Genomic DNA, 27,695 nt, shown 5'->3' with positions numbered 1-27,695 from the left:
CCCAATCGAAATTGAAACAGCTTCTTTTAGAAATGGAAAACTCAATCACAAAATTTATAAGGAAGGGTAAGGGGACCCGAATAGCTAAATCCATCTTGGAAAAGGAAGAACAAAGTTGGAGTAGTCACACTTCCCGATTTTAAAACTCATTAAAATCCCACAGTAATCAAAGTAACCTGGTATTACACAAGAATAGATGTATAGACAAATATATTTGAATTGGAAGTTCAGAAATAAACCATCACATGTATGGACACTGAGTTTTGAAAACGGTAGCAAGTTGATTCAAGGGGGAAAGAGTCGACTATAGATCTCTACCTCACATCATAAGCAAAAATTAATTCAAAATGAATCAAAGAGCTAAATATAAGAACCCAAATCATAAAATTCCTGAGGAAGCATCTCAAGGACATTTTGTTATAAAGTGGTTTCTTAGATTTTACACCCAAAACACAAGTAACAAAAGAAAAATAGATAAATGGGACTTCATCAAATGAATTGCGTTTGTGCATTAAAGGGCTTTATCACAGACATAAGAAAGACAATGTACTGAATGGGAGACAATATTTGGAAAGTACACATCCAATATGGGTTTAACATCCAGAAATATAAAGAACTCCTACAATCAACAAGAAAAAGACAAACAACCTAGTTAACAAATGCGCGAAAGACTTCCATAGAGAATTCTCCAAGAAGATACACAAGTGGCTAGTAAGCACATGAAAAGTTGTGGAGCATCTTTAGCCATTAAGGAAATGTGAATCCAAACTGCAATGAGAAGCTAAAATGGTATAGCTACTGTGGAAGACAGTTTGATGGTTCCTAAGAAAGTTAAGTTTAGAATTGCCATATAATCTGGCAATACCACTTCTAGGTATATTACCAAAAGAAGAAACCAGTGACCAGAACCAGGTGTTTGCACACTGAAGTTCATAGTGGCATTATTCACAATTTCTAAAGGATGAAGGCAACACAAGTGTCCATCAACCAATGAATGGATAAACAAAATGTGGTATATACATACAAAGGAATATTATTCAGATGTAAAAAGAAAGGAGGTTTTGTTATACGTGACAATGTGGATGAGTCTTTTTTTTTCTTTATTAGGAATTGTGGGCTTTCGAGACAATCGTGCAGAAAAACACAGGATTCCGTTACACCACCCCACCACCAACACCTTGCATTAGTATGCAACATTTGTTACAATTGATGATACCACATTTTAATAATTGTACTATTGATTAAAGTCCATGGTTTAACTTAGGGTTTATTGTTTGTATAGTGTAGTTGCATGGATTTTTCAAAAAAATTTTGTTCTACTTTCATATATACAATCTAACATTTTCCCCTTTTAAGCATATTTATTTTAGTGTTGTCAATTGTGTTCACAATTAATGTACTATAATCACCATCATCCATTATAAAAATATTTCATCATTCCAATTAGGAACTCTGTTAATTTTAAGCCTTAACTTCTCATTCCCTATCCTGTGCCCCCTCGTAACCTATCTTCTATATTCTGACTCTATGAGTTTGCTTGTTCTAATTGTTTCAAGTCAGTGAGAACATGCAATATTTGTTGTTTGCGTCTGGCTTATGTCATTCAACGTGTCTTCGAGGTTCATCTGTTCTGCATGGACTTCATTCCTTTTCATGGCCTAATAATAGTCCACTGTATGTAAATATCACATTTTGTTTATTCATTCATCAGTTGATGCACACTTCAGTTGCTTCCATCTTTTGTCAATTGTGAACCATGCTGCAATGAACAATTGTATGCAAATATCTCTTCAAGTCCCTTTCATTTTGTGGTAGTTAGATTCATTTGTCAACTTGGCCAGGTGAAGGTGCCTAGTTATGTTCCTGTGGACATGAGCCAATGATACCTGAGCGTCATCTGTGGTCAGCTAGGAGGCATATCTGCTGATAGGAATGATGTTTGATTTAATTGGCTGGTGCTTGAATGAGAGAGGTCAACGTAGCACAGCCCAAGCAGCTCAGCATACCTCATCTCAGCCAAGGTCTTTGGAGATGCAGAAAGAAAACACCCCAGGGAAAGTTGTTGGAACCCAGAGGCCTGGAGAGAAGGCCAGCAGAGATCGCCCTGAGCCTTCCCATATAAGAAAGGACCTCAGATGAAAGTTAGCTGCCTTTCCCCTGAAGAACTAATGAAATAAATCCCCTTTTGTTAAAAGCCAATCCATCTCTGATGTGTTGCATTCCGGCAGCTAGCAAACTAGAACACATTTCTTCTAGGCATATAACTAGTCATGAGATTGCCAGGCCGTATGATAGTTCTATACTTAGCTTTCTGAAGAACTGTCCAGCTGTCTTTCACAGTGGCTGCACCATGGTACATGGCCACCAGCAATGAATGAATGTTCATAGGTCTCTGCATCCCCTCTAACACTTTTTTCCATTTTTTGATAGCAGCCGTGTTATCAAAAAATAATATCTTATTGTGGTTTTCATTTGCATTTCCCTAATAGCTAATGATGTTGAGCATCTTTTTATGTGCTTTCTGGTAATTTATATGTCTTTTTTAGACAAATGTCTATTCAGATCTTTTGCCCATTGTTTAATTGAGTTGTTTGTATTTTTGTTGTCCAGTTGAGGACCTGGTTATATATTGTAGATATTAAATCTTTATTTGATATGTGATTTCCAAATATATTTCCCATTGTATAGGTTGTAGCTTTATTTTTATGATAAAGTCCTTGAGGTGCAAAAAAATTAATTTTGATGAGGTCCCATTCATCTATTTTTAATTTGTCACTTTTGCTTTCCCATGTGAAGTCTAAAAAACTATTGCCTAACACACGTTCCTAAAGATGCTTCCCTGTGTTTTCTTCTAAGAGTCTGATAATTCTTTGATCCATTTTTGGTTTATTTTGTGTAAGTTGTGAAGTACGGATCTTCCTTTTTTTCAAGTAAATATTCAATTTTCCCAGCATCATTTATTGAAGAGACTATCCTTTCCCAACTGAGTGGTCTTGTGAAAAATCAGCTGGCCATAAATGTGATTTCTGAGCTTTCCATTCAATTCCATTGATCTATATGTCTATCCTTGTGCCAGTACCATCCTGTTTGGATTGCTGTGGCTTTGTAATAAGTTTTAAGATTGGGACATGTGAGCATCCAACTTCCTTCTTCTTTTTTGAATGGCTTTAGCTATTTAGGGCCCCTTACCCTTTGCTATAAATTTGATGTTTGGCTTTTTCCATTTCTGCAAAGAAGGCTGTTGGTATTTTGATTGGGCTTACACTGAATTTATCCATTGCATTGAGTCAGACTGACTCAAAGTCGTTCAGTCCTTGAATAAAGAATGTCCTTCCATTTATTTAGGTCTTCTTTGATTTCTTTAACAATGTTTTATAGTTTTCTATGTATAAGTCCTTTACATCCTTGTTTAGAGCTATTACAGGGTAGTAAAAGGTTTGCTGATTTTGTTGGTCTTTTCAAAGAACCAACTTTTGGTTTTGTTGTGTCTCTCTATCGTTTTTGTTTTGTTTTGCATTCATTTATCTACTCTCTAATCTTAGCTATTTCTTTTCCTCTGTTCACTTTGGGTTTAGTTTCCTCTTCTTTTTCTAGTTCTCCCAGTTTTGAGGGTTCATCTCTAACTTGAAGTCTTTTAATGAAAGTATTCTGAGCTATAAATTTCCTTCTCAGCACTGCCTTCACTTCATCCTTTAAGTTTTGGTATGTTATATTTTCTTTTTCAAACACCTCAAGATATTTCCTAATTTTGCTTGTGTTTTCCTCTTTAACTCATTGGTTGTTTAAGAGTATGTTGCTTAATTTCCTTATATTTGTGAATTTTCCATTTCTCCCTCTGTTATTTCTAGCCTCTTTCCATTGAGTCAGAGAATATGCATTATAAAATTTAAATATTTTTTAATTTATTAAGACCTGTTTTGTAACCTAACATATGGTCTGTCCTGGAAAATGATCCATGTGCAATAGAGAAATATGTGTATTCTGTTTATGTTGGGTGACGTGTTGTATATATATCTGTTAGATCTAGTTGTTTTAGAGTATCATTCAATTCTTTGTGTTTCCTTATTGGTTTTCTGACTAGATGTTTGATCTATTATTAAAGTGGTATATTAAAGTCTCCTATTGTTAATGTAGAGCTGTTGTTCTAATGTACTAAGTCCCAGAATATGATATACTAGAAACAGAATGGCTTTTAAGAGGGGGAATTTATTAAGTTGCTAATTTATCATTCTAAACCCATGAAAATGTCCAAATTAAAGCAAGGCTTTTAAAATGTCCAAATTAAGGCACCAACAAGAGGTTACGAAAAGCTGAAAAAGCACATGGAACACATGACAATGTTTGCTAGCTTTCTCTCCAGGCTTCTTGTTTCATGAAGCTCCCCTGGGGATGTTTTCCTTCTTCATCTCCAAAGGTCTCTGGCTGTGTGGGCTCTTGTGGTTCTTGTGGCTCTCCCCAAAATGTTCCCTCTTTTAAAGGATTCCAATAAACTAGTCAAGACCCTCCTGGAATGGGTAGAGTCACATCTCCCTCTAATCAAAGGTTAATACCCACAATTGGGTGTATCACACCTCTGTGGAGATAATCTAACCAAATTTCCAACCTACAGTTAGAAATGGCTTTTCTAGGGTACCTAATCCCTTCAAACTGGCACAGTTGTCAATTGTTCCCTTCAAATCTGTCAGTACTCTTAGGGGTATATATATTTATAATTATTATGTCTTCTTGGTGAATTTCCCATTTATCAATATATAATGACTATCTTTGTCCCTAGAAACTGCTTTTGACATAAAATCTATTTTGTCTGATATTAGTATAGCTACCTCAGCTCTCTTTTGATTACTACTTGCATGGTGCATCTTTTCCATCCTTTCACTTTCACTCTACTTGTACCTTTGAATTTAAGTGAGTCCTTTGCAGACAGCATATAATTAGGTTGTGCTTTGTGTGTGTGTGTGTGCGCGCTGTAGGGCAGGGTCACATTTCATTACTTTTCCATGTGAGTATCCTGTTATGGCAGCACCATTTGTTGAATTTTTGTTTGTTTTTCTTTTTTGTTTGTTTTGGGGGAAGTACATGGACTGGGAATTGAACGTGGGAAACGTTTCCCACATGGCAGGCAAGAATTCTACCACTGAACTACCCTTGTACCCTTTGGGTCGTGCTTTTTATCCATTCTGCCAATATCTGTCTTTTGATTGGAGAGCTTAGTCCACTTACATTTAAAGTCATTATTGATAATGCAGGACTTTTTTCTGCGATTTTCCTTTTAGCCTTTTTATGTTTTGTATCTTTTTTTCCCTCAATTCTTCCGTAAATGCCTTTTATATTTATTTGCTTTTTTGTGTTTTGTACTACAGGAAGTGCCCTCTGTTTTCTGTCTGGATAATTTTTTATCTGTGTTGCTTGTGGTTACCATGGATTTAAAATTTAATGTCCTAAATATTGTCATATTTCATTTCATACCAACTTAACTTGAATAGCATATACATATACTTTTCCTGTGCCTCTCTATGCTCCCATCTTTTTCTGTACTTGTTACCACTTATATGTCTTGTACATTGTATGTCCCAAAGCATTGATTTATCATTACTTTTTATGCATTTGCATTTTAGCACCTGTAGGCAATATGAAGTATAGTTACATACAAACAATACACTACAATAATATTGGCATTTATATCATTACCCCAATGGTTACCTTTACTGCAGGTCTTTATTTCGTTATGCCACTTTGAATCATTGTCTAGTGTCTTTTCTATTCAGTTTGAAGAACTCCCTTTAGCAGTGCTTGTATGGCAGATCGAGTGGTGGTGATGAACACCCTCAAGTTTTGTTTATCTGGTAATGTCTTGATCTCTCTCTCCTTTTTTATTTTTGGTTGCATGGATCGGGAATTGAACCCCGGCTTCCCACATGGAAGGTAGTTTTGTTTGGTTCCTTTCAAAATTTTCTCTGTTTGCTAAGATTCTCATATTACTCACTCAATTTTAACATGGATGAATCTTGAAGGCATCATGTTGAGTTTAATAAACCAGACACAAAAGCACAAATTTTGTATGCTCTCACTAATATGAAGTAATTAGAACAGTCAGGCTCATAGAGAAAGAAATAATAAAATATATTAAATATTTTATATATATTATATAATAATATAATACGGGGTACAGAATGGGAAGTTAATGCATAATTACTTCAGACTTTCTATTTGGGGTGATGAAAATGTTTTGGTATTGGATGATGGTGATGATGGCACAACATTGTAAATGTAATTAATAACTGTGTATTATATATTTGAATGTGGTTTAAAGACAGCTTTTTAGGGTACATATATTTTACTAGAATAAACATTTTTAAAAAAGCATAGGTCTATACAATACAGTGAACCCTAATGTAAACTGTGGACTATAGTTAGTACAATTACAAAAGTGTTCTTTTACCAACTGTAACAAGTGTACCACACTAACTCAATGTGTTAATGATAATGTGATATATTGGAAGTCTATATTTTATACATTAGTTTTCTGTTAACCTACAACTTCTCTAATAAAAGAAAAGTGCACAATGAGGTTCTATTTAACACCCAGTAGAATGGCTACTGTTTAAAAAGTGGAAAATAACGAGTGGTGGAGAAATAAGAGCACTTATTCATTGTTTGTGGGAGTATAAGATGGTGAAGATGCTATGGAAAACAGTTTCATGGTTCTCAGAAAGTTAAGTATAGACTTACCATATGATCCAGCAATCCCACTTCTAGGTATATACCTCAAAGAACTGAAAACAGGGTCTCAAACATATATGAACACTGATGATCATAATGTCTTATTCATAATTGCCAAAAATTGGAGGCAACCCGCTTATCTAACAGAGAAATGGATAAACAAATTGTGGTGTATTCATACAATGTGATATTATTCAGCCAGAAAAAGAAATACAGTTTTGATACATGTGACAACATGGATGAACTTTGAAGACATCACATTTAGTGAAATAAGCCAGACACAAAAGGATAAGCATTGTATGTTCTGGCGACATGAAATCATTAGTATAGGCAAATTAATATTATCAGAAAGTAGAGTACCAGTTACCCCTGGCCAGGATGCATTTAGTGAATGAGGAGTTAATGCTTAATTGGTATGGAATTTCTTTGTGGGGTGATGGAAAATTTTGGTAATGAATACTCGTTATGGTAACACAACATTGCAAATGTAATTAACACTATTGCATTGTATATTTGAATGTGGTAAAGGGAGGAAAAGGGGCAAAATGTAGGATGGATATACATATATTTTTTTTTAAGAAAATTCTAGGTCTGTACAGCACAAACAGTGAAACTTAATGTAAACTATGGGCTACAGTTAATAGTTATAATTTAATAATATTGTTCCATCAATTCTAACAAAGCTACACACTAGTGCAAAGTTTTAATAGTAGAGAAAACTATGTTTGAGGATGCGTATATGGGAATTATGTATTTTCTACATGGTTTTACTGTATATACATATGATAGAATATTACACAGCTGTAAGAGGGAATAAAGTCATGATACATGCAACAACATAGATGAAACTTGAGGACATCATATTGAGCAAAATAAGCCAGAAAAAAAGGACAAATATTATATGGCCTCAATAATATGAGCTAACTATAATGAGCAAACTCTGAGAGTTAAAGTCAAAAGCAGTTTAACTTTAGTTTTTACCAGGTTCTATTTACCAGAAGATAAAAAGAGGGAAGAGATCGGGAAATTGGTATTTAAGGAGTACAAAATGTTCAGTAAGGTTGATTGTAAAGGTTAGAAATGGATAGCACAACACTGTATGAAGGTATCACAATCCTTTAAGTGTAACCAACAAAAAAAGTGAGTGCGAGTATGGTTGAAAGAGAAAGGCTAAAATTTTGTATGTCACCAGAAGGAAAACTAGAGGATAAGAACTGGGATTGTATAACTTACTGAAAACCAGAGTGGACAATGATGATCGTTAATTGTATAAATACAAGAAAGTTCTTACATAAACAAGAACCAGTGTATGTCATTATTACAAAATATTAATAACAGGATAGTATATGAGAAAAATAAAATTAAGGTAGACTAAAATTTTTAGTTAATGGCAGCTCATAATATTCTTTCATTAACTGTAATAAAGGCACTATACCAAAGCTAAATGTTAATAATAGGGGATATAAGGAGTATGAGATTTTTTTCTTTGGATAAATGAGAATGTTATATTGACTATAGTGGTGAATGCATAACTATGTGATTATACCAAGATCCATTGATTGTACATTTAGGATGGGTTGTATGGTGTGAATAAAAATGTTTTAAAAAAATTGTTCTTTCAGTATATGAAGTCTTTCATAAAAATAAGAGAGGAAAAATGAAAAATAATATTGAAAAACTCAGTGAGAAAATATACCATGCAGAAAAACATGAAATGATGCTTTGCCTCATGGTGGTATATTTACTCTCATTTATTGAGTATTCACAGATTTCCTTTCCCTGTGCTAGGAGTTTTATATTTTTGTTAATATTTGAAATGATTCTGCTCCGTTAAAAAGACTTTAACAGTATATGTGAAAGTTACTGGTTTCATGACCTCTTAGTCCTATCTTATGTTTAATAACAGTTTCTTTGTCTGGTTCCCCTATGGCATGTTTTTGGATTTTGTCTTACTCTAGTATTTCTATTTTGGACATCTAATTCATAAAGGCATTTCTTCCTGTGCAGTAGTCATCAAAGAATAAAGTGTAATACTGTGTGACTATTACAATAAATATGTGACGTTCTAGTTTCCTATCCCCTTGCAACTCATTCATTAGTGGGAAATGTTAGAATAATTCTAAAATGTAACAAGAACAGTGACTCTAATTATGGATAGAATTCAGCTGCAAGTAACAGAAAACGCAACCAAAAAAGTGCTAAAAATAAATTGGGGGTTTTTTATACACGAATCAGAGGTCTAGAATTAGGGAGCCCAGGGATGGTTCAGCAGCTCAGGAAAATTGTTAGGGACTGCATATCCTTTTTATTTTTGAATAGCTCCTGCACTTACAGCCATGAAAGCCATATCATATTCAGGAAGAATGGAATTCAAGGATGTGGTAAAAAGGGATGTGAAAGATGAGACTTCTAAAAATTCTTATTTTCTACTATAACATATATAAGAAAACATACCATATATCACAAGCTCACTGAATTCTCAAAAACTGGATATAGTCTGTGGAACCAGAACTGAACCCAAGAAACAAAACATAGCCAGTCCCCAAGGAGCTTCTTTTTTACCCAAAATGATTAACACACTAAATGGAATATTATTCAGCAGCAAAAAAAGCTCAGACTTCCTTTGCGTGCTGCAACATGAAAAAACATTGAATACATAATGTTAAGAGGAATAAACCAGACACAAAAAGACACATATGTTATGATCTTGCTTATATGAAATACATAAAGGTGGATAGTAGATTACATTACTAGGACCGAGTTGGGGAGAAGATGTTGCTTAATGTGTGCAGGAATTTCTGTCTGAGGTGATGAAACAGTTTTGGTAAATGATGTTGACTGAAGCAACAGGTTGTGAAAATACTGCCTTTAGGGGACTTCCGGAGAAGATGGTGACTTAGTAAGATGCGCGGATCTTAGTTTCTCCTCCAGAACAGCTACTAGGGGAGTAGAAACAATACAGAACAGCTCCCAAAGCCACGACAGAGATAAAAAAGACAGCGTACCCCATCCTGGAACGGCTGGCTGGCTGAGAGAACCTGCTCTGGTGAGATCGCCGAGGGGCGCGGGCTTCAACGGGCGGGGCGGCAAGCGGCCGGAGTCACTCCCTTCCCCCTTCCTGGGCCGGCTGGGAGAATTGGACAGGCAGTCCCCTCAAACCGCGGTGGCTGGCGCCCACACCACACATGGCCCCCCGGACCAACTGAGAGGATTGAATCGGAAATCCCCAGGCCGCAGAGAACGGTGACAGGAGGGGGGGGGGCCCTTCCAAACCGGTGATCCCCGGGAACGGTGCACACTCCCGGGCGGGCCGCTGCGGCTGGCGCCCTCCCGCCACGCTTGGCGCCATGGGCCAACTAGGAAATTCGGACGGGCACTTTCCCGGGCTGCGGCGGCCAGCGACCCTCCCCGCGTTCGGACCCCAGGCCGGCTGGCACTCTTCCAAGCCGCTTCGGCTAGCGAACCTCCCGGACGGTGAGAGTTTTCCAAAGTTAAAGGACCCACAGCACCTTTTACTGGTGGGACCCGCAGACAAACGTGTGCCACGAGCGCCACCTACTGGGCAGGATAAAAAAACAACAGAACCCAGAGATTTCACAGAAAAATCTTCCAAACTTTTGGATCCAACACCCAAGGAAATCTGTCTAAATGCGCAGACGCCAGCAGAAGATAACGGATCACGCTCAAAAAATTGAAAATATGGCCCACTCTAAGGAACAAACCAATAGTTCAAATGAGATACAGGAGCTGAGACAACTAATGCTGAATATAAGAACAGAAATGGAAAACCTCTTCAAAAACGAAATCGATAAATTGAGGGAGGACATGAAGAAAACATAGGCTGAACATAAAGAAGAAATAGAAAAACTGAAAAAAATCACAGAACTTATGGAAGTGAAGGACAAAGTAGAACAGATGGAAAAAACAATGGATACCTACAATGATAGATTCAAAGAGACAGAAGATAGAATTAGTGATTTGGAGGATGGAACATCTGAATTCCAAAAACAAACAGAAACTATCGGGAAAAGAATGGAAAAATTTGAACAGGGTACCAGGGAACTCAAGGACAATATGAACCGCACAAATATACGTGTTGTGGGTGTCCCAGAAGGAGAAGAGAAAGGAAAAGGAGGAGAAAAACTAATGGAAGAAATTATCACTGAAAATTTCCCAACTCTTAGGAAAGACCTAAAATTACAGATCCAAGAAGTGCAGCACACCCCAAAGACATTAGACCCAAATAGGCATTCTCCAAGACACTTACTAGTTAGAATGTCAGAGGTCAAAGAGAAAGAGAGGATCTTGAAAGCAGCAAGAGAAAAACAATCCATCACATACAAGGGAAACCCAATAAGACTATGTGTAGATTTCTCAGCAGAAACCATAGAGGCTAGAACACAGTGGGATGATAAATTTAAATTACTAAAAGAGAAAAACTGCCAACCAAGACTCCTATATCCAGCAAAATTGTCCTTCAAAAATGAGGGAGAAATTAAAACATTCTCAGACAAAAAGTCACTGAGAGAATTTGTGACCAAGAGACCAGCTCTGCAAGAAATACTAAAGGGAGCACTGGAGTTAGAAACGAAAAGACAGAAGAGAGAGGTATGGAGAAGAGTGCAGAAAGAAAGAAAGTCAGATATGATATATATAATACAAAAGGCAAAATGTTAGAGGAAAATATTATCCAAACAGTAATAACACTAAATATTAATGGACTGAATTCCCCAATCAAAAGACATAGACTGGCAGAATGGATTAAAAAGCAGGATCCTTCTATATGCTGTCTACAGGAAACACATCTTAGACCCAAAGATAAACATAGGTTGAAAGTGAAAGGTTGGGAAAAAATATTTCATGCAAATAACAACCAGAAAATAGCAGGAGTAGCTATACTAATATCCAGCAAGTTAGACTTCAAATGTAAAACAGTTAAAAGAGACAAAGAAGGACACTATATACTAATAAAAGGAACAATTAAACATGATGACATAACAATCATAAATATTTACGCACCAAACCAGAATGCCCCAAAATACGTGAGGAATGCACTGCAAACACTGAAAAGGGAAATAGACACAAATACCATAATAGTTGGAGACTTCAATTCACCACTCTCATCAATGGACAGAACATCTAGACAGAGGATCAATAAAGAAAGAGAGAATCTGAATATTACTATAAATGAGCTAGACTTAACAGACATTTATAGGACATTACATCCCACAACAGCAGGATACACCTTTTTCTCAAGTGCTCATGGATCATTCTCAAAGATAGACCATATGCTGGGTCACAAAGCAAGTCTTAACAAATTTAAAAAGATTGAAATCATACACAACACTTTCTCGGATCATAAAGGAATGAAGTTGGAAATCAATAATAGGCAGAGTCCCAGAAAATTCACAAATGCGTGGAGGCTCAATAACACACTCTTAAACAACGAGTGGGTCAAAGAAGAAATTGCAAGAGAAATTAGTAAATACCTAGAGGCGAATGAAAATGAAAACACAACATATCAAAACTTATGGGATGCAGCAAAGGCAGTGCTAAGAGGGAAATTTATTGCCCTAAATGCCTATATCAGAAAAGAAGAAAAGGCAAAAATGCAGAATTAACTGTTCACTTGGAAGAACTGGAGAAAGAACAGCAAACTAATCCCAAAGCAAGCAAAAGGAAAGAAATAATAAAATCAGAGCAGAAATAAATGAAATTGAAAACATGAAAACAATAGAGAAAATCAATAAGACCAGAAGTTGGTTCTATGAGAAAATCAATAAGATTGATGGGCCCTTAGCAAGATTGACAAAAAGAAGAAGAGAGAGGATGCAAATAAATAAGATCAGAAATGGAAGAGGAGACATAACTACTGACCTCACAGAAATAAAGGAGTTAATAACAGGATACTATGAACAACTTTACGCCAATAAATGCAACAATTTAGAGGAAATGGACGGGTTCCTGGAAAGACATGAACAACCAACTTTGACTCAAGAAGAAATAGATGACCTCAACAAACCAATCACAAGTAAAGAAATTGAATTAGTCATTCAAAAGCTTCCCTAAAAAGAAAAGTCCAGGACCAGACGGCTTCACATGTGAATTCTACCAAACATTCCAGAAAGAATTAGTACCAACTCTCCTCAAATTCTTCAAAAAGGGCGGGCCGCGGTGGCTCAGCGGGCGGGGTGCTTGCCTGCTGTGCCGGAGGACCTCGGTTCGATTCCCGGCCCCGGCCCATGTAACAAAAAACGGAGAAACGGAATACAATAAAACAAGAAAATGTTTAAAAATGTTTCCCTTTCTTCCTTCCTTCCTTCCTTCTATCCTTCCTTCCTTCTCTCTGTCTTTCCTTTAAAAAAAAAAAAAAAAAAAAAAAAAAAAATTCTTCAAAAAAATCGAAGTGGAGGGAAAACTACCTAATTCATTCTATGAAGCCAACATCACCCTCATACCAAAACCAGGCAAAGATATTACAAAAAAAGAAAACTACAGACCAATCTCTCTAATGAATATAGATGCAAAAATCCTCAATAAAATTCTAGCAAATCGTATCCAACAACACATTAAAAGAATTATACATCATGACCAAGTAGGATTCATCCCAGGTATGCAAGGATGGTTCAACATAAGAAAATCAATTAATGTAATACACCATATCAACAAATCAAAGCAGAAAAATCACATGATCATCTCAATTGATGCAGAGAAGGCATTTGACAAGATTCAACATCCTTTCCTGTTGAAAACACTTCAAAAGATAGGAATACAAGGGAACTTCCTTAAAATGATAGAGGGAATATATGAAAAACCCACAGCTAATATCATCCTCAATGGGGAAAAATTGAAAACTTTCCCCCTAAGATCAGGAACAAGACAAGGATGTCAACTATCACACTATTATTCAACATTGTGCTGGAGGTTCTAGCCAGAGCAATTAGACAGGAAAAAGAAATGCAAGGCATCAAAATTGGAAAGGAAGAAGTAAAACTATCACTGTTTGCAGACGATATGATACTATACATCGAAAACCCGGAAAAATCCACAACAAAACTACTAGAGCTAATAAATGAGTACAGCAAAGTAGCAGGTTACAAGATCAACATTCAGAAATCTGTAGCATTTCTATACACTAGTAAGGAACAAGCTGAGGGGGAAATCAAGAAACGAATCCCATTTACAATTGCAACTAAAAGAATGAAATACCTAGGAATAAATTTAACCAAAGAGACAAAAAACCTATATAAAGAAAACTACAAAAAACTGTTAAAAGAAATCACAGAAGACCTAAATAGATGGAAGGGCATACCGTGTTCATGGATTGGAAGACTAAATATAGTTAAGATGTCAATCCTACCTAAATTGATTTACAGATTCAATGCAATACCAATCAAAATCCCAACAACTTATTTTTCAGAAATAGAAAAACCAATAAGCAAATTTATCTGGAAGGGCAGGGTGCCCTGAATTGCTAAAAACATCTTGAGGAAAAAAAACGAAGCTGGAGGTCTCGCGCTGCCTGACTTTAAGGCATATTATGAAGCCACAGTGGTCAAAACAGCATGGTGTTGGCATAAAGATAGATATATCGACCAATGGAATCGAATAGAGGGCTCAGATATAGACCCTCTCATCTATGGACATTTGATCTTTGATAAGGCAGTCAAGCCAACTCACCTGGGACAGAACAGTCTCTTCAATAAATGGTTCCTAGAGAACTGGATATCCATATGCAAAAGAATGAAAGAAGACCCATATCTCACACCCTACACAAAAGTTAACTCAAAATGGATCAAAGATCTAAACATTAGGTCTAAGACCATAAAACAGTTAGAGGAAAATGTTGGGAGATATCTTATGAATCTTACAACTGGAGGCGGTTTTATGGACCTTTAACCTAAAGCAAGAACACTGAAGAAGGAAATAAATAAATGGGAGCTCCTCAAAATTAAACACTTTTGTGCATCAAAGAACTTCATCAAGAAAGTAGAAAGACAGCCTACACAATGGGAGACAATATTTGGAAATGACATATCAGATAAAGGTCTAGTATCCAGAATTTATAAAGAGATTGTTCAACTCAACAACAAAAAGACAGCCAATCCAATTACAAATGGGAAAAAGACTTGAATAGACACCTATCAGAAGAGGAAATACAAATTGCCCAAAGGCACATGAAGAGATGCTCAGTGTCCCTGGCCATTAGAGAAATGCAAATCAAAACCACAATGAGATATCATCTCACACCCACCAGAATGGCCATTATCAACAAAACAGAAAATGACAAGTGCTGGAGAGGATGCGGAGAAAGAGGCACACTTATCCACTGTTGGTGGGAATGTCAAATGGTGCAACCACTGTGGAAGGCAGTTTGGCGGTTCCTCAAAAAACTGAATATAGAATTGCCATACGACCCAGCAATACCATTGCTGGGAATATACTCAAAGGACTTAAGAGCAAAGACACAAACGGACATTTGCACACCAATGTTTATAGCAGTTATTTACAATTGCAAAGAGATGGAAATAGCCAAAATGTCCATCAACAAATGAGTGGCTAAACAAACTGTGGTATATACATACGATGGAATATTATGCACCTTTAAGACAGGATAAACTTATGAAGCATGTAATAACATGGATGGACCTAGAGAACCTTATGCTGAGTGAGTCTAGCCAAAAACTAAAGGACAAATACTGTATGGTCCCACTGATTTGAACAGACATTCGAGAATAAACTTGGAATATGTCATTGGTAACAGAGTCCAGCAGGAGGTAGAAACAGGGTAAGATGATGGGCAATTGGAGCTGAAGGGATACAGACTGTGCAACAGGACTAGATACAAAAACTCAAAAATGGACAGCACAATAATACCTAATTGTAAAGTAATCATGTTAAAACACTGAATGAAGCTGCATCCGAGCTATAGGTTTTTGTTTTGTTTTGTTTTGTTTTTACTATTATTTCTTTTATTTTTTTCTCTATATTAACATTCTATGTCTTTTTCGGTTGTGTTGCTAGTTCTTCTAAACTGATGCAAATGTACTAAGAAACGATGATCATGCATCTATGTGATGATGTTAAGATTTACTGATTGCATATGTAGAATGGTATGATTTCTAAATGTTGGGTTAATTTCATTTTTTCCGTTAATTAAAAAAAAAAGAGAGAGAAGGGGTAATTGGAGCTGAAGGGATACAGACTGTGCAACAGGACTCGATATAAAAACTCAGAAATTGACAGCACAATACTACCTAATTGTAATGCAATTATGTTAAAACATTGAATGAAGCTGCATGTGAGGTATAGGTTTTTTTTTTCTCTCTATTATCGTTTTAATTCTTATTCTGTTGTCTTTTTATTTCTTTTTCTAAATCGATGCAAATGTACTAAGAAATGATGAATATGCAACTATATGATGATATTAAGAATTACTGATTGTACATGTAGAATGGAATGATTTCTAAATGTTTTGTTAATTTTTTTCAATTAATAAAAAAAAAATACTGCCTTTACTGTGATAACATTCAAGTCCCCAATCAAAAGACATAGACTGGCAGAATGGATAAAAAGAAAAAATTCATCTATATACTGTCTAAAAGAACTCACTTTAGACCCAAGGACAAAAAATAGATTGAAAATGAAAAGTTGGAAAAAAATATTGCAAGCAAATAGCAACCAGAAAAGAGCAGGGGTAGCTATAGTAATATCGGAAATTATACTTTAACTGTAAAACAGTTAAAAGAAGCAAAGAATATCACTATGTATTAATAAAGCCAGCACTTCAGAAGAAGAAATAACAGTCATAAATATTTTTACACCTAGCCAGAGTGCCCCAAAATACATGAGGCAAACACTGGCAACACTAAAGAGAGAAATAGATACCTCTACAATAATAGTTGAAACTTCCATACAATGCACTCATCATTGGATAGAATATCTAGGCAGAGAATCAGCAGGGAAACAGAGATCTTGAATAATATGATAAATTAAGTAGGCTTAACAGACATCCTACTACAGCAAGAAGCACATTTTTCTCTAGTGTTCATGAATCATTCTCCAGGATAGACCACATCTTGGATCACAAAACAGGTCCTAATAAATTTTAAAAGAATGAAATTATACACAACAGTTTATCAGATCATAATGGAATGAAGCTGGAAATCAATAATAGCTGGAGGGGTATCATACAATTGAGAAAGCCTTCTTGACCAAAAGGGGGAAGAAAAATGAAACGAGGTTTCAGTGGCTGAGAGATTTCAAATAGAGTCCAGAAATCATTCTGGAGATTTTTCTCATTCATTATATAGATATCCCTTTTTAGTTTTAAGAGGATTCGAATAGCTAGATGGAAATACGTGAAATTGTTTAACTGTAGCCCAGGAGCCTTGATTCTTTTAGATGATTGTGTAACTATATAGTTTTTTCAGTGTGACCATGTGATTGTGAGAATCTTGTGACTAACACTCTCTTTATCTAGTGCATGATCAGATGAGTTAAAAAAAATAAGGACAAAAGTGAATAAATAGTAGGGATATGGGGCATGGAATATTTGGGGTTTTCTTTTCATTTTTATTTTTATTTTCATTTTTATATGTATATGTATTTCTTGGAGTAATGACAATTTTCAAAAATTGTGGTAATGAATGCAAAACTATATGATAATACTATGAACCATTAATTGTACACATTGGGTGATTATATCATATGTGAATATATCTCAATAAAATTGCATTAAAAATAACAAGCAAATGGCTGTGTGCTGGTTTGAAAGTATTATGTACCTTAGAAAAGCCATGTTTTAATCCTGATCCAAGCTTATGGGAGCAACCATTTCCTTTAATTCTGATTCAATACTGTAGGTTGAAAACTTTTGATTAGATTATCTCCATGAGGATGTGACACACCCAATTGTAGGTGTAATCTTTTGAGTAGATGGATATGTGACCCCACCCACTCTGAATGGGTCTTGGTTAGATTGCTAGAGTCTTTAAAAGGAGAATACTTTGGCGAAAGAGCCTACAGAAATGACAGAAGCCTCAGAGCTGACAGAGGACAGATGTAGACGCATGGAGAACAGCTGCTTCAGAGAACAGAAGCACGGATGTTTGGAGATGCTTGGAGCCCAGCAGACATTGCCATGAGATATTAAGCAAGCTAGGACCTGGAAAGAGCCAAGGGAAGCCAAGAGATGAAAGCCAACCCCAGAGAAGCAAAGTAAGGAACCTCCACACGGACAGAGACTGAAGGCAACAGAGCCCAGGAGCAAGGGACCAGCAGATGCCAGCCACATGACTTCCCAGATAACAGAAGTGTTTCAGACCAATTGGTCTTTCCTGAGGGAAGGTAACATCTAGGTGCCTTAATTTGGACACTTTCACTTCCTTAGAACTGTAAACTTGCAACTTATTAAATTCCCCTTTTTAAAAACTGTTACAGTTCTGGTATATTGCATTCTAGCAGCTTGCAAACTAACACAGGCTGGAAAAGTCACAAATATATGCAGGCTAAACAACCTCTTCTTAAACAACCATTGGATCAGGGAAGAAATTACAAGAGAAATCAGTAAATACCTCAAGGCAAATGAAAACGAGAACACAACATATCAAAACTTAGGGGATGCAAAACTAGACAACTTAGATGAAATGGACAAATTCCTGGAGACACACAAACAAGCAACACTGATTCAGGAATAAATAGAAGATCTCAACAAACCAGTCACAAGTAAAGAGATTCAATCAGTCATCAAAAATCTTCCTACAAAGAAAAGCCCAGAGCCGCATGGCTTCACAGGGGAATTTTATCAAACATTCAAAAAGAGCTAACATCAGTCCTGCTCAAACTTTTCCCAAAAATTGTGGAAAAAGGAACTGTACCTTACTCATTTTATGAAGCTAATATTTTAATATCAAAACTGCATAAAGATGCTATAAGCAAGGAAAACTACAGGCCAATCTCTCTAATGAATATGGATGCAGAAATTCTCAATAAAATATTAGCAAATCAAATTCACCAGCACATCAAAACAATTATACACCATGACCAAGTGAGGTTTATGCCAGGAATACAAGGATAGTTCAACACAAGAAAATCAATTAACATATCGAAATGTTAATTGTTAACGCATTAACATATTGAAAGGGAAAAATCACGTGATCATCTCGATTGATGCTGAAAAAGCATTCAACAAAATTCAGCATCCTTTTCTGGTTAAAACACTCCAAAAGGTAGAAATCAAAGGTGTGCTGGTTTGAAAGAAAAAGTCATTCCTGTCAAACCTAAAGAACACCTAAGGTTCTGTCTACAAAAATTTCACACACTAAGATTACTCTCCAGAAACCTGCAACCTCCAGATGGGTTCTGAGGCCATGTAAATCCTGAAACCCAGAGAAGTCAGCCTCTCCAAGAATATCAACAAGCTCCATCCTCCTATCCCATATTATTGAAACCCCTTTCCAAAATGAAAAAGTTAGAATAGGCAAAGCCCAAATGCCCCTAAAGATTTGGAGGACCAATGGACAAGGAGAAATTAAGACAGAAAAGATTTAACAAATGAATATGACTGCTGAAGCATTACATTGATACTTCTTTTAATCTCCAGTTTCTGGGAACAGTTCCACTGTTCCACTAGTTCCACTAGAATTGTGGAACTTTAACCCATACCAAGCTCTGATATCTGTTCTATAACTCCTTGTTACAATGTACTTCAAAATTATTGCTTTTTTGTATATATATATATTTTACAATTAAAAATGCTAAAAAAACATAAATTAGCATGAAGATACGGCTCTAAATATTTGTTATGGATGGTGTGCTGGTTTGAAAAGATGTATGTCCCCTAGAAAAGCCATGTTTTAATCCTAATCCCATTTTGTAAAGGCAGCCACTTCTTCTAATCCCTATTCTACATTGTATGTTTGAAACTGTAATTAGATCATTTCCCTGGAGATTTTATTTAATCAAGAGTGGTTGTTAAATTTACAATTGCAAAGAGATGGAAACAGCCAAAATGTCCATCAACAGAGGAATGGCTAAACAAACTGTGATATATACATACGATGGAATATTATGCAGCTTTAAGACAAAGTAAAGTTATGAAGTATGTAACAACATGGATGGACCTTAAGGACATTATGCTGAATGAGATTAGCCAAAAACAAAAGGACAAATACTGCATGGTTTCACTGATATAAACTGACATTAGTGAATAAACTTGGAATATTTCGTTGGTAACCGAGACCATCTGGAGATAGAAATAGGGTAAGATATTGGGTAATTGGAGCTGAAGGGATATGGATTGTGCAACAGGACTGAATATAAAAACTCAGAAATGGACAGCACAATACTACCTAACTGTAATACAATTATGTTAAAACACCGAATGAAGCTGCATGTGAGAATGATAGAGGGAGGAGGGCTGGGGGCCTAAATGAAATCAGAAAGAAAGACGATAAAGACTGAGATAGTATAATCTAGGAATGCCTAGATTGTATAATGATAGTGATTAAATGTACAAATTTTAAAAATGTTTGTGCATGAGGAAGAACAAAGGAATGTCATTACTGCAGGGTGCTGAAAATAGATGGTAATTAATATTTTAAAATTTCAACTTATGTGTGAGAGTGAAGCAAAAAATATTTATTTGGTACAAAATTTATATTTTGACTAGTGCATCTCCTAATGTAACTTATGTTGATAGCTTGATTGAACACCATAAGTACTTGGAATCTTGGGTAGGACATGAGATTTTGTTGGTTTGTCCAGAGTGATGCCCCGATGAATCCCAGAGTGATTTGATCAGTGAATGGAAAAGTTTTTGCAAAGTCCCCTTTGAAGAATGGTAAGAACAGGGAGAAATTCAACTTCCCCAAGTTGAATTCTTGATATTCTCACAAGCAGTGTGGACAACCAAAGCTATAGGCTGAACCCCCAGTCCTGGGGTTTGTTCATATGAAACTTAACCCTGCAAAGGATAGGTCAAGTCTACTTAAAATTTAGGCCTAAGAGTCACCCCCAAGAGAGCCTCTTTTGTTGCTCAGATGTGGCCTCTCTCTCCAGCCAATACAGCAAACAAACTCACCACCCTCCCCCTGTCTATGTGAAACATGACTCCCAGGGGTGTGGACCTTCCTGGCAATGTGGGACAGAAATCCTGGAATGAGCTGGGACTCAGCATCAAGGGATTGAGAAAACCTTCTCGACCAAGAGAGGGAAGAGTGAAATGAGACAAAGTGTCTATGGCTGAGAGATTCCAAACAGTGTCAAGAGGTTATCCTGGAGGTTAGTCTTGCGCATTAAGTAGATATCACCTTGTTATTCAAGATGTAATGGAGAGGCTGGAGGGAACTGCCTGAAAATGTAGAGCTATGTTCCAGTAGCCATGTTGCTTGATGATGATTGAATAATGATATAGCTTTCACAATGTGACTGTGTGATTGTGAAAACCTTGTGTCTGATGCTCCTTTTATCTACCATGTCAACAGACGAGTAGAAATATGGGATAAAAATAAGAAATAGGGGGAACAAATGTTAAAATAAATTTAGTTTTAAATGCTAGTGATAAATGAAAGCGAGGGGTAAGGGGTATGGTATGTATAATCTTTTTCTCTGTTATTGTTTTATTTCTGTTTTGGTTGTCTTTTCATTTGTTTTTCTGAATTGATGCAAATATTCTAAGAAATGATGAATATGCAGCTATGTGATGATATTGAGAATTACTGGTTGTATATGTAGAACGGAATGATACGTTAATGTTTTGTTTGTTCTTAATTTTTTTAATTAATAAATTTTTTAAAAAAAGAGTGGTTGTTAAGCTGGATTAGGTAAAGGTGTGTCTCCACCCATTTGGGTGGGTCTTGATTAGTTTCTGAAATCCTATAAAGAGGAAGCATTTTGGAGAATGAGAGTCAGAGAGAGCAGAGCAGAATGACATAGCCACAAGAAGCAGAGTCTACCAGCCAGTGACCTTTGGAGATGAAGAAGGAAAATGCCTCCCGGGGAGCTTCATCAAACAGGAAGCCAGGAGAAGAAGCTAGCAGATGATGCCATGTTTGCCATGTGCCCTTCCAGATGAGAGAGGAACCCTGACCGTGTTCACCATGTGCCTTTCCGCATGAGAGAAACTCTGAACTGGGTTCACCATGTGCTCTTCCACTTGAGAAAGAAACCCTGAACTTCATCAGCCTTCTTGAACCAAGGTATCTTTTCCTAGATGCCATAGATTGGATATTTGTATAGACTTGCTTTAATTAGGACATTTTCTCAGCCTTAGAACTGTGAACTAGCAACTTATTAAATTCCCTCTTTTCAAAGCCATTCTGTTTCTGGTATATTGCATTCGGCAGCTAGTAAACCACAACAGATGAGAACAGAAATTGGTTCATTGTCCACTAAAACCAAATTTGGAAATTGAAACCAAACAGTTCAGTCATCAATCAAAAACATTAAAATGGTTACTTAAGACGTGTATTAAACAGAAAAAATAAACTTCTAAGCACATGAAAAAATGGGTTCGTTAAAGAAGAATACAATTAATGCAAACTAGTATCTACAGTTAACAGTAACATTATAATATTCTTTCATTAATTGTAGCAAAGGCAATATACTAAAGCTAAATTTCAATAAGAGGGTATAAGGGAGGGTTATAGGATTTTTTTTTCTCTATTCTTTCTGTTCAGAAGAAATGGAAGTGTTCTCTTGTATATTGTAGTGGTGAATGTTTAAGTATGTGATTATACCAGGAGTCATTTATTGTACAGTTAGGGTAGATTGTATGATGCATGGAATATGTTCTACTTTGCTAGCTGCCGGAATGCAACTCACCAGAGACGGATTGGCTTTTAATAAAAAAGGATTTATTTTGTTAGTTCTTCAGAGGAAAGGCAGCTAACTTTCATCTGAGGTTCTTTCTTACGTGGGAAGGCTCAGGGTAATCTCTGCTGGCCTTCTCTCCAGGCCTCTAGGTTCCAACAACTTCCCCAGGGTGATTCCTTTCTGCATCTCCAAACGCCTGGGCTGAGCTGCAAGTGCTGTGATGAGGTATGCCAAGCTGCTCGGGCTGTGCTACATTGTGCTCTCTCATTTAAGCACCAGCCAGTTATGTCAAACTTCATTCATTGCAGCAGGCACGCCTCCTAGCCAACTTCAGATGTAACCTCCTAGCAACAGATGAGGTTCATGTACCATTAGCTCATGTCCACAGCAACAAAACTAGGTATCTGCACTGGGCCAAGTTGACAACTGAATCTAACTACCACAGAATACAACTTTTTAAAAAATTAACAGAAAACCACAAGTGCTAGAGAAGACGTGAAGAAAGTAGTACACCTATTCACTGCTGGTAGGGAAGTAGAATGGTGCAGCCCCTCTGGAGGGCAGTGTGGTTCCACAGGAAGCTAAGTATAGGGTTGCCATATAATTCTGCAATCCAGTTTCTAGGTATATACTCAGAAGAACTGAATGCCAGAACACAAATAGCCATTTGCACAGTTATGTTTCTGGCAGAATTATTCATAATTGCCAATGGATGGAGGCAGTCCAAGGGTCTAGGGACTGATGAGAAGAAAGGCAAACTGGTGAATACATCCAATGGAATATTGTGCAACTGCAGAAAGGAATGAAGGCATGAGGCATGCAACAAAGTGACTGAACCTTAAGGACATTATGTTGAGTGAAATAAACCAGAAACAAAAGGTAAATATTGTATGGTCTCACTAATATGAACTAGCTAAAATGAGCGAACTCTGAGTTAAAGTCAAAAGCATAGGTTATCAGGAGATAGAAAGAGGGCAGAGATTGGGCAATCAATGATTAAGGATTGCAGAATGTTCAATAAGGTTGATTGAAAATATTCATTATACTGGGGAATGAATAGCCAGTACACTAGGTGTAATTAACAAAACTGAGTGTAAATATGGTTGAAAGAAGAAGACTAGCATCTTGTATGTCACCAGAAGGAAAGCTAGAAGATAAAAACTGGAACTGTATAACTTAGTGAAACGCAGAGTGGACAATGATGGTGGTGAATTGTATAAATATGATAGTTCTTGAATGAACTAGAGCAAACTTACATCACTATTGCAGGGTATTAATAATAGGGTATTATATGGGAAAAAATACAAATTTCTGTAGACTATGGTCTGTAGTAAACAGTAACATTGTAATATCCTTTCATTAATTGTATCAAAGGCACTATACCAAAGGTAAATGCTAATAATAGTAGAACATAAGGGGTATGGGATTTTTTTATTTGGAAGAAATGAGAATATTATATTGACTGTAGTTATGAATGCATAACTGTAATTATACAATTATACCATTGATTGTACACTTTGGATGATGATATGGTGTGTGAATAAAACTGTTAAAAAAAAAAAACAACTAGACCTGTTTAGGCTGCACAGGTGGTTCAGTGGTAGAATGCTTGCCTTCCATGCGGGAGACCTGGGTTCAATTCCCAGACCATGCACCCAAACTACAAAAAATAAACTACCCAAGCCTGACTCGGAATGGGCTTTAAAAGGAAAAAGACTCTGTGAAGAGAGAGATAGAGACAATATCAAAAGAGTCAAGGACCCAGACATATGAAATGACCATCAAATGCTTTGCCATCCCAGATAGTCTGGAGCATTTGAGCCATCCCAGTTGAGGTGCCACAGTAAGGCCATCCTGGGTTCTCTGACCTCAACCAAGATACCCTGCCAACATGGTGGGAGCAGAGATAAGCCATCCCTTTGGATCCCCTCCTGAATTCCTGACCCTCAGAATTGTAAGAAATTTAATGGTTGATTAAAGCCAGAAACTTTGGAGTGTATCGAAAACTTAGAGTATATACCTGCAGCAATTGGCAACTAATAGAGTCAACAGAGCTACTGAATTTGGTCATTGTCTCCAGATATTTCACATGGACAGAGGTAGAAAATGTTACTTATAAGAGAATATACAGGCGGGGCCAAGATGGCGGCTTAGTAAGGTACGTGCGTCTTAGTTCCTCCTCCAGAGAACCTACTAGGTGAACAGAAACAGTGCAGAACAGCTCCTGGGGCCACGGTAGGGAATGGACACACAGCGTACCCCAGTCTGGACTGGCTAGTCTGACTGCGAGACTCGGCTGCGGTGAGATCCCCGAGCGGCGCGTGAACCCCCAAACAGCGGCAGCTGTGGTGGCCAGAGCTCCTCCCTCCCTCCTTCCCAGGCCAGCTGAGAGTCTCAGAGAGGCAAGTTTCCCAAGCCGCGGCGGCTGGCGCCCCTCTTTTGCAGGCAGCTTCCTGGTCCAGCTACGAGTCTCAGATCAGAGGGCCTGACGAATTCCCCAGGCCGCGGTGGACTGCGACCAACGCCCCTCGCCCGCAGGCGGCTTTCTGGTCTGGTAGCGAATTCCCCGGGCCCGCTGTGGCCGGCACCAATAGGGAAATTAATAAAGGAGCCACAGGGTCCCCTCAAGCCGCGGCAGCGGACGCCCCCACCACGCGTGGTCCCCCGAACCAACTGAGAGAATTGGATCGGAAATCCCCAGGCCGCGGAGAACAGTGACCAGGGGGATCCCGTCCAAACACGTGAGACAAACGTGTGCCACGAGCGCCACCTACTGGGCAGGATAAGAAAAACAGAACCCAGAGATTTCACAGAAAAATCTTACAACCTTGTTGGGTCGACACCCAGGGAAATCTGACTAAATGCCCAGACGCCAGCAGCAGAAGATAACGGTCCACGCTCAGAAGATTGAGAATATGGTCCAGTCAAAGGAACAAACCAATAGTTCAAATGAGATACAAGAGCTGAGACAACTAATGCTGAATATACGAACAGAAATGGAAAACCTCTTAAAAAGGAAATCGATAAATTGAGGGAGGACATGAAGAAGACATGGGCTGAACAAAAAGAAGAAATAGAAAAACTGAAAAAACATATCACAGAACTTATGGACGTGAAGGATAAAGTAGAAAAGATGGAAAAAACAATGGATACCTACAATGATAAATTTAAAGAGACATAAGATAGAATTAGTGATTTGGAGGATGGAACATCTGAATTCCAAAAAGAAACAGAAACTATCGGGAAAAGAATGGAAAAATTTGAACAGGGTATCAGGGAACTCAAGGACAATATGAACCGCACAAATATACGTGTTGTGGGTGTCCCAGAAGGAGAAAAGAAAGGAAAAGGAGGAGAAAAACTAATGGAAGAAATTATCACTGAAAATTTCCCAACTCTTAGGAAAGACCTAAAATTACAGATCCAAGAAGTGCAGCACACCCCAAAGAGATTAGACCCAAATAGGCGTTCTCCAAGACACTTACTAGTTAGAATGTCAGAGGTCAAAGAGAAAGAGAGGATCTTGAAAACAGCAAGAGAAAAACAATCCATCACATACAAGGGAAACCCAATAAGACTATGTGTAGATTTCTCAGCAGAAACCATGGAAGCTAGAAGACAGTGGGATGATATATTTAAATTACTAAAAGAGAAAAACTGCCAACCAAGACTCCTATGTCCAGCAAAATTGTCCTTCAAAAATGAGGGAGAGGCGGGCCGCGGTGGCTCAGCGGGCAAAGTGCTTGCCTGCTATGCCGGAGGACCTCGGTTCGATTCCCGGCCCCAGCCCATGTAACGAAAACGGAGAAACAAAATACAATAAAACAAGAAAATGTTTAAAAAAGATGTTTCCCTTTCTTCCTCTCTTCCTTCCTTCTATCCTTCCTTCCTTCTCTCTGTCTTTCCTTTAAAAAAAAAAAAAAATGAGGGAGAAATTAAAACATTCTCAGACAAAAAGTCACTGAGAGAATTTGTGACCAAGAGACCAGCTCTGCAAGAAATACTAAAGGGAGCACTAGAGTCAGAAACGAAAAGACAGAAGAGAGAGGCATGGAGAAGAGTGTAGAAAGAAGGAAAATCAGATATGATATATATAATACAAAAGGCAAAATGGTAGAGGAAAGTATTACCCAAACAGTAATAACACTAAATGTTAATGGACTGAATTCCCCAATCAAAAGACATAGATTGGCACAATGGATGAAAAAACAGGATCCTTCTATATGCTGTCTACAGGAAACACATCTAAGACCCAAAGATAAACATAGGTTGAAAGTGAAAGGTTGGGAAAAGATATTTCATGCAAATAACAACCAGAAAAGAGCAGGAGTGGCTATACTAATATCCAACAAATTAGACTTCAAATGTAAAACAGTTAAAAGAAACAAAGACGGACACTATATACTAATAAAAAGAACAATTAAACAAGAAGACATAACAATCATAAATATTTACGCACTGAACCAGAATGCCCCAAAATACGTGAGGAATACACTGCAAACACTGAAAAGAGAAATAGACTCATATACCATAATAGTTGGAGACTTCAATTCACCACTCTCATCAATGGACAGAACATCTAGACGAAGGATAATAAAGAGAGAATCTGAATATTACTATAAATGAGCTAGACTTAACAGACATTTATAGGACATTACATCCCACATCAGCAGGATACACCTTTTTCTCAAGTGCTCATGGATCATTCTCAAAGATAGACCATATGCTGGGTCACAAAGCAAGTCTTAACAAATTTAAAAAGATTGAAATCATACACAACACTTTCTCGGATCATAAAGGAATGAAGTTGGAAATCAATAATAGGCAGAGTGCCAGAAAATTCACAAATACGTGGAGGCTCAACAACACACTCTTAAAAAACAACTGGGTCAAAGAAGAAATTGCTAGAGAAATTAGCAAATACCTCGAGGCGAATGAAAATGAAAACACAACATATCAAAACTTATGGGACGCAGCAAAGGCAGTGCTAAGAGGGAAATTTATTGCCCTAAATGCCTATATCAGAAAAGAAGAAAAGGCAAAAATGCAGAATTAACTGTCCACTTGGAAGAACTGGAGAAAGAACAGCAAACTAACCCCAAAGCAAGCAAAAGGAAAGAAATAACAAAGATTAGAGCAGAAATAAATGAAATTGAAAA

At 37.1% G+C, this 27,695-nt stretch overlaps 1 protein-coding gene across 7 annotated transcripts in view; it reads left to right on the top strand.

Annotated features, from left to right (window-relative positions):
- Positions 1 to 27,695, top strand: part of LOC143667399 (phospholipid-transporting ATPase ABCA3-like) — a 324,917-nt gene that overhangs the window by 79,584 nt on the left and 217,638 nt on the right. The window contains exon 1 of one of the 7 annotated variants that reach the window (XM_077141589.1): positions 17,430 to 21,003. The exons of the other annotated variants lie outside the window; for them this stretch is intronic. Coding sequence (XP_076997704.1) covers positions 20,961 to 21,003 — 43 coding nt within the window. The 5' untranslated portion in view covers positions 17,430 to 20,960. Of the gene's footprint in view, positions 1 to 17,429; positions 21,004 to 27,695 lie in introns of those variants that run through there. 7 annotated transcript variants of the gene reach the window in all.

This window comes from Tamandua tetradactyla, chromosome 23 (genome assembly GCF_023851605.1).
Source record: "Tamandua tetradactyla isolate mTamTet1 chromosome 23, mTamTet1.pri, whole genome shotgun sequence".
Lineage (NCBI taxonomy): Eukaryota > Metazoa > Chordata > Mammalia > Pilosa > Myrmecophagidae > Tamandua > Tamandua tetradactyla.
Note: the sequence above shows the minus strand (reverse complement) of the source record. Positions and strands in the feature narration are given on the sequence as shown.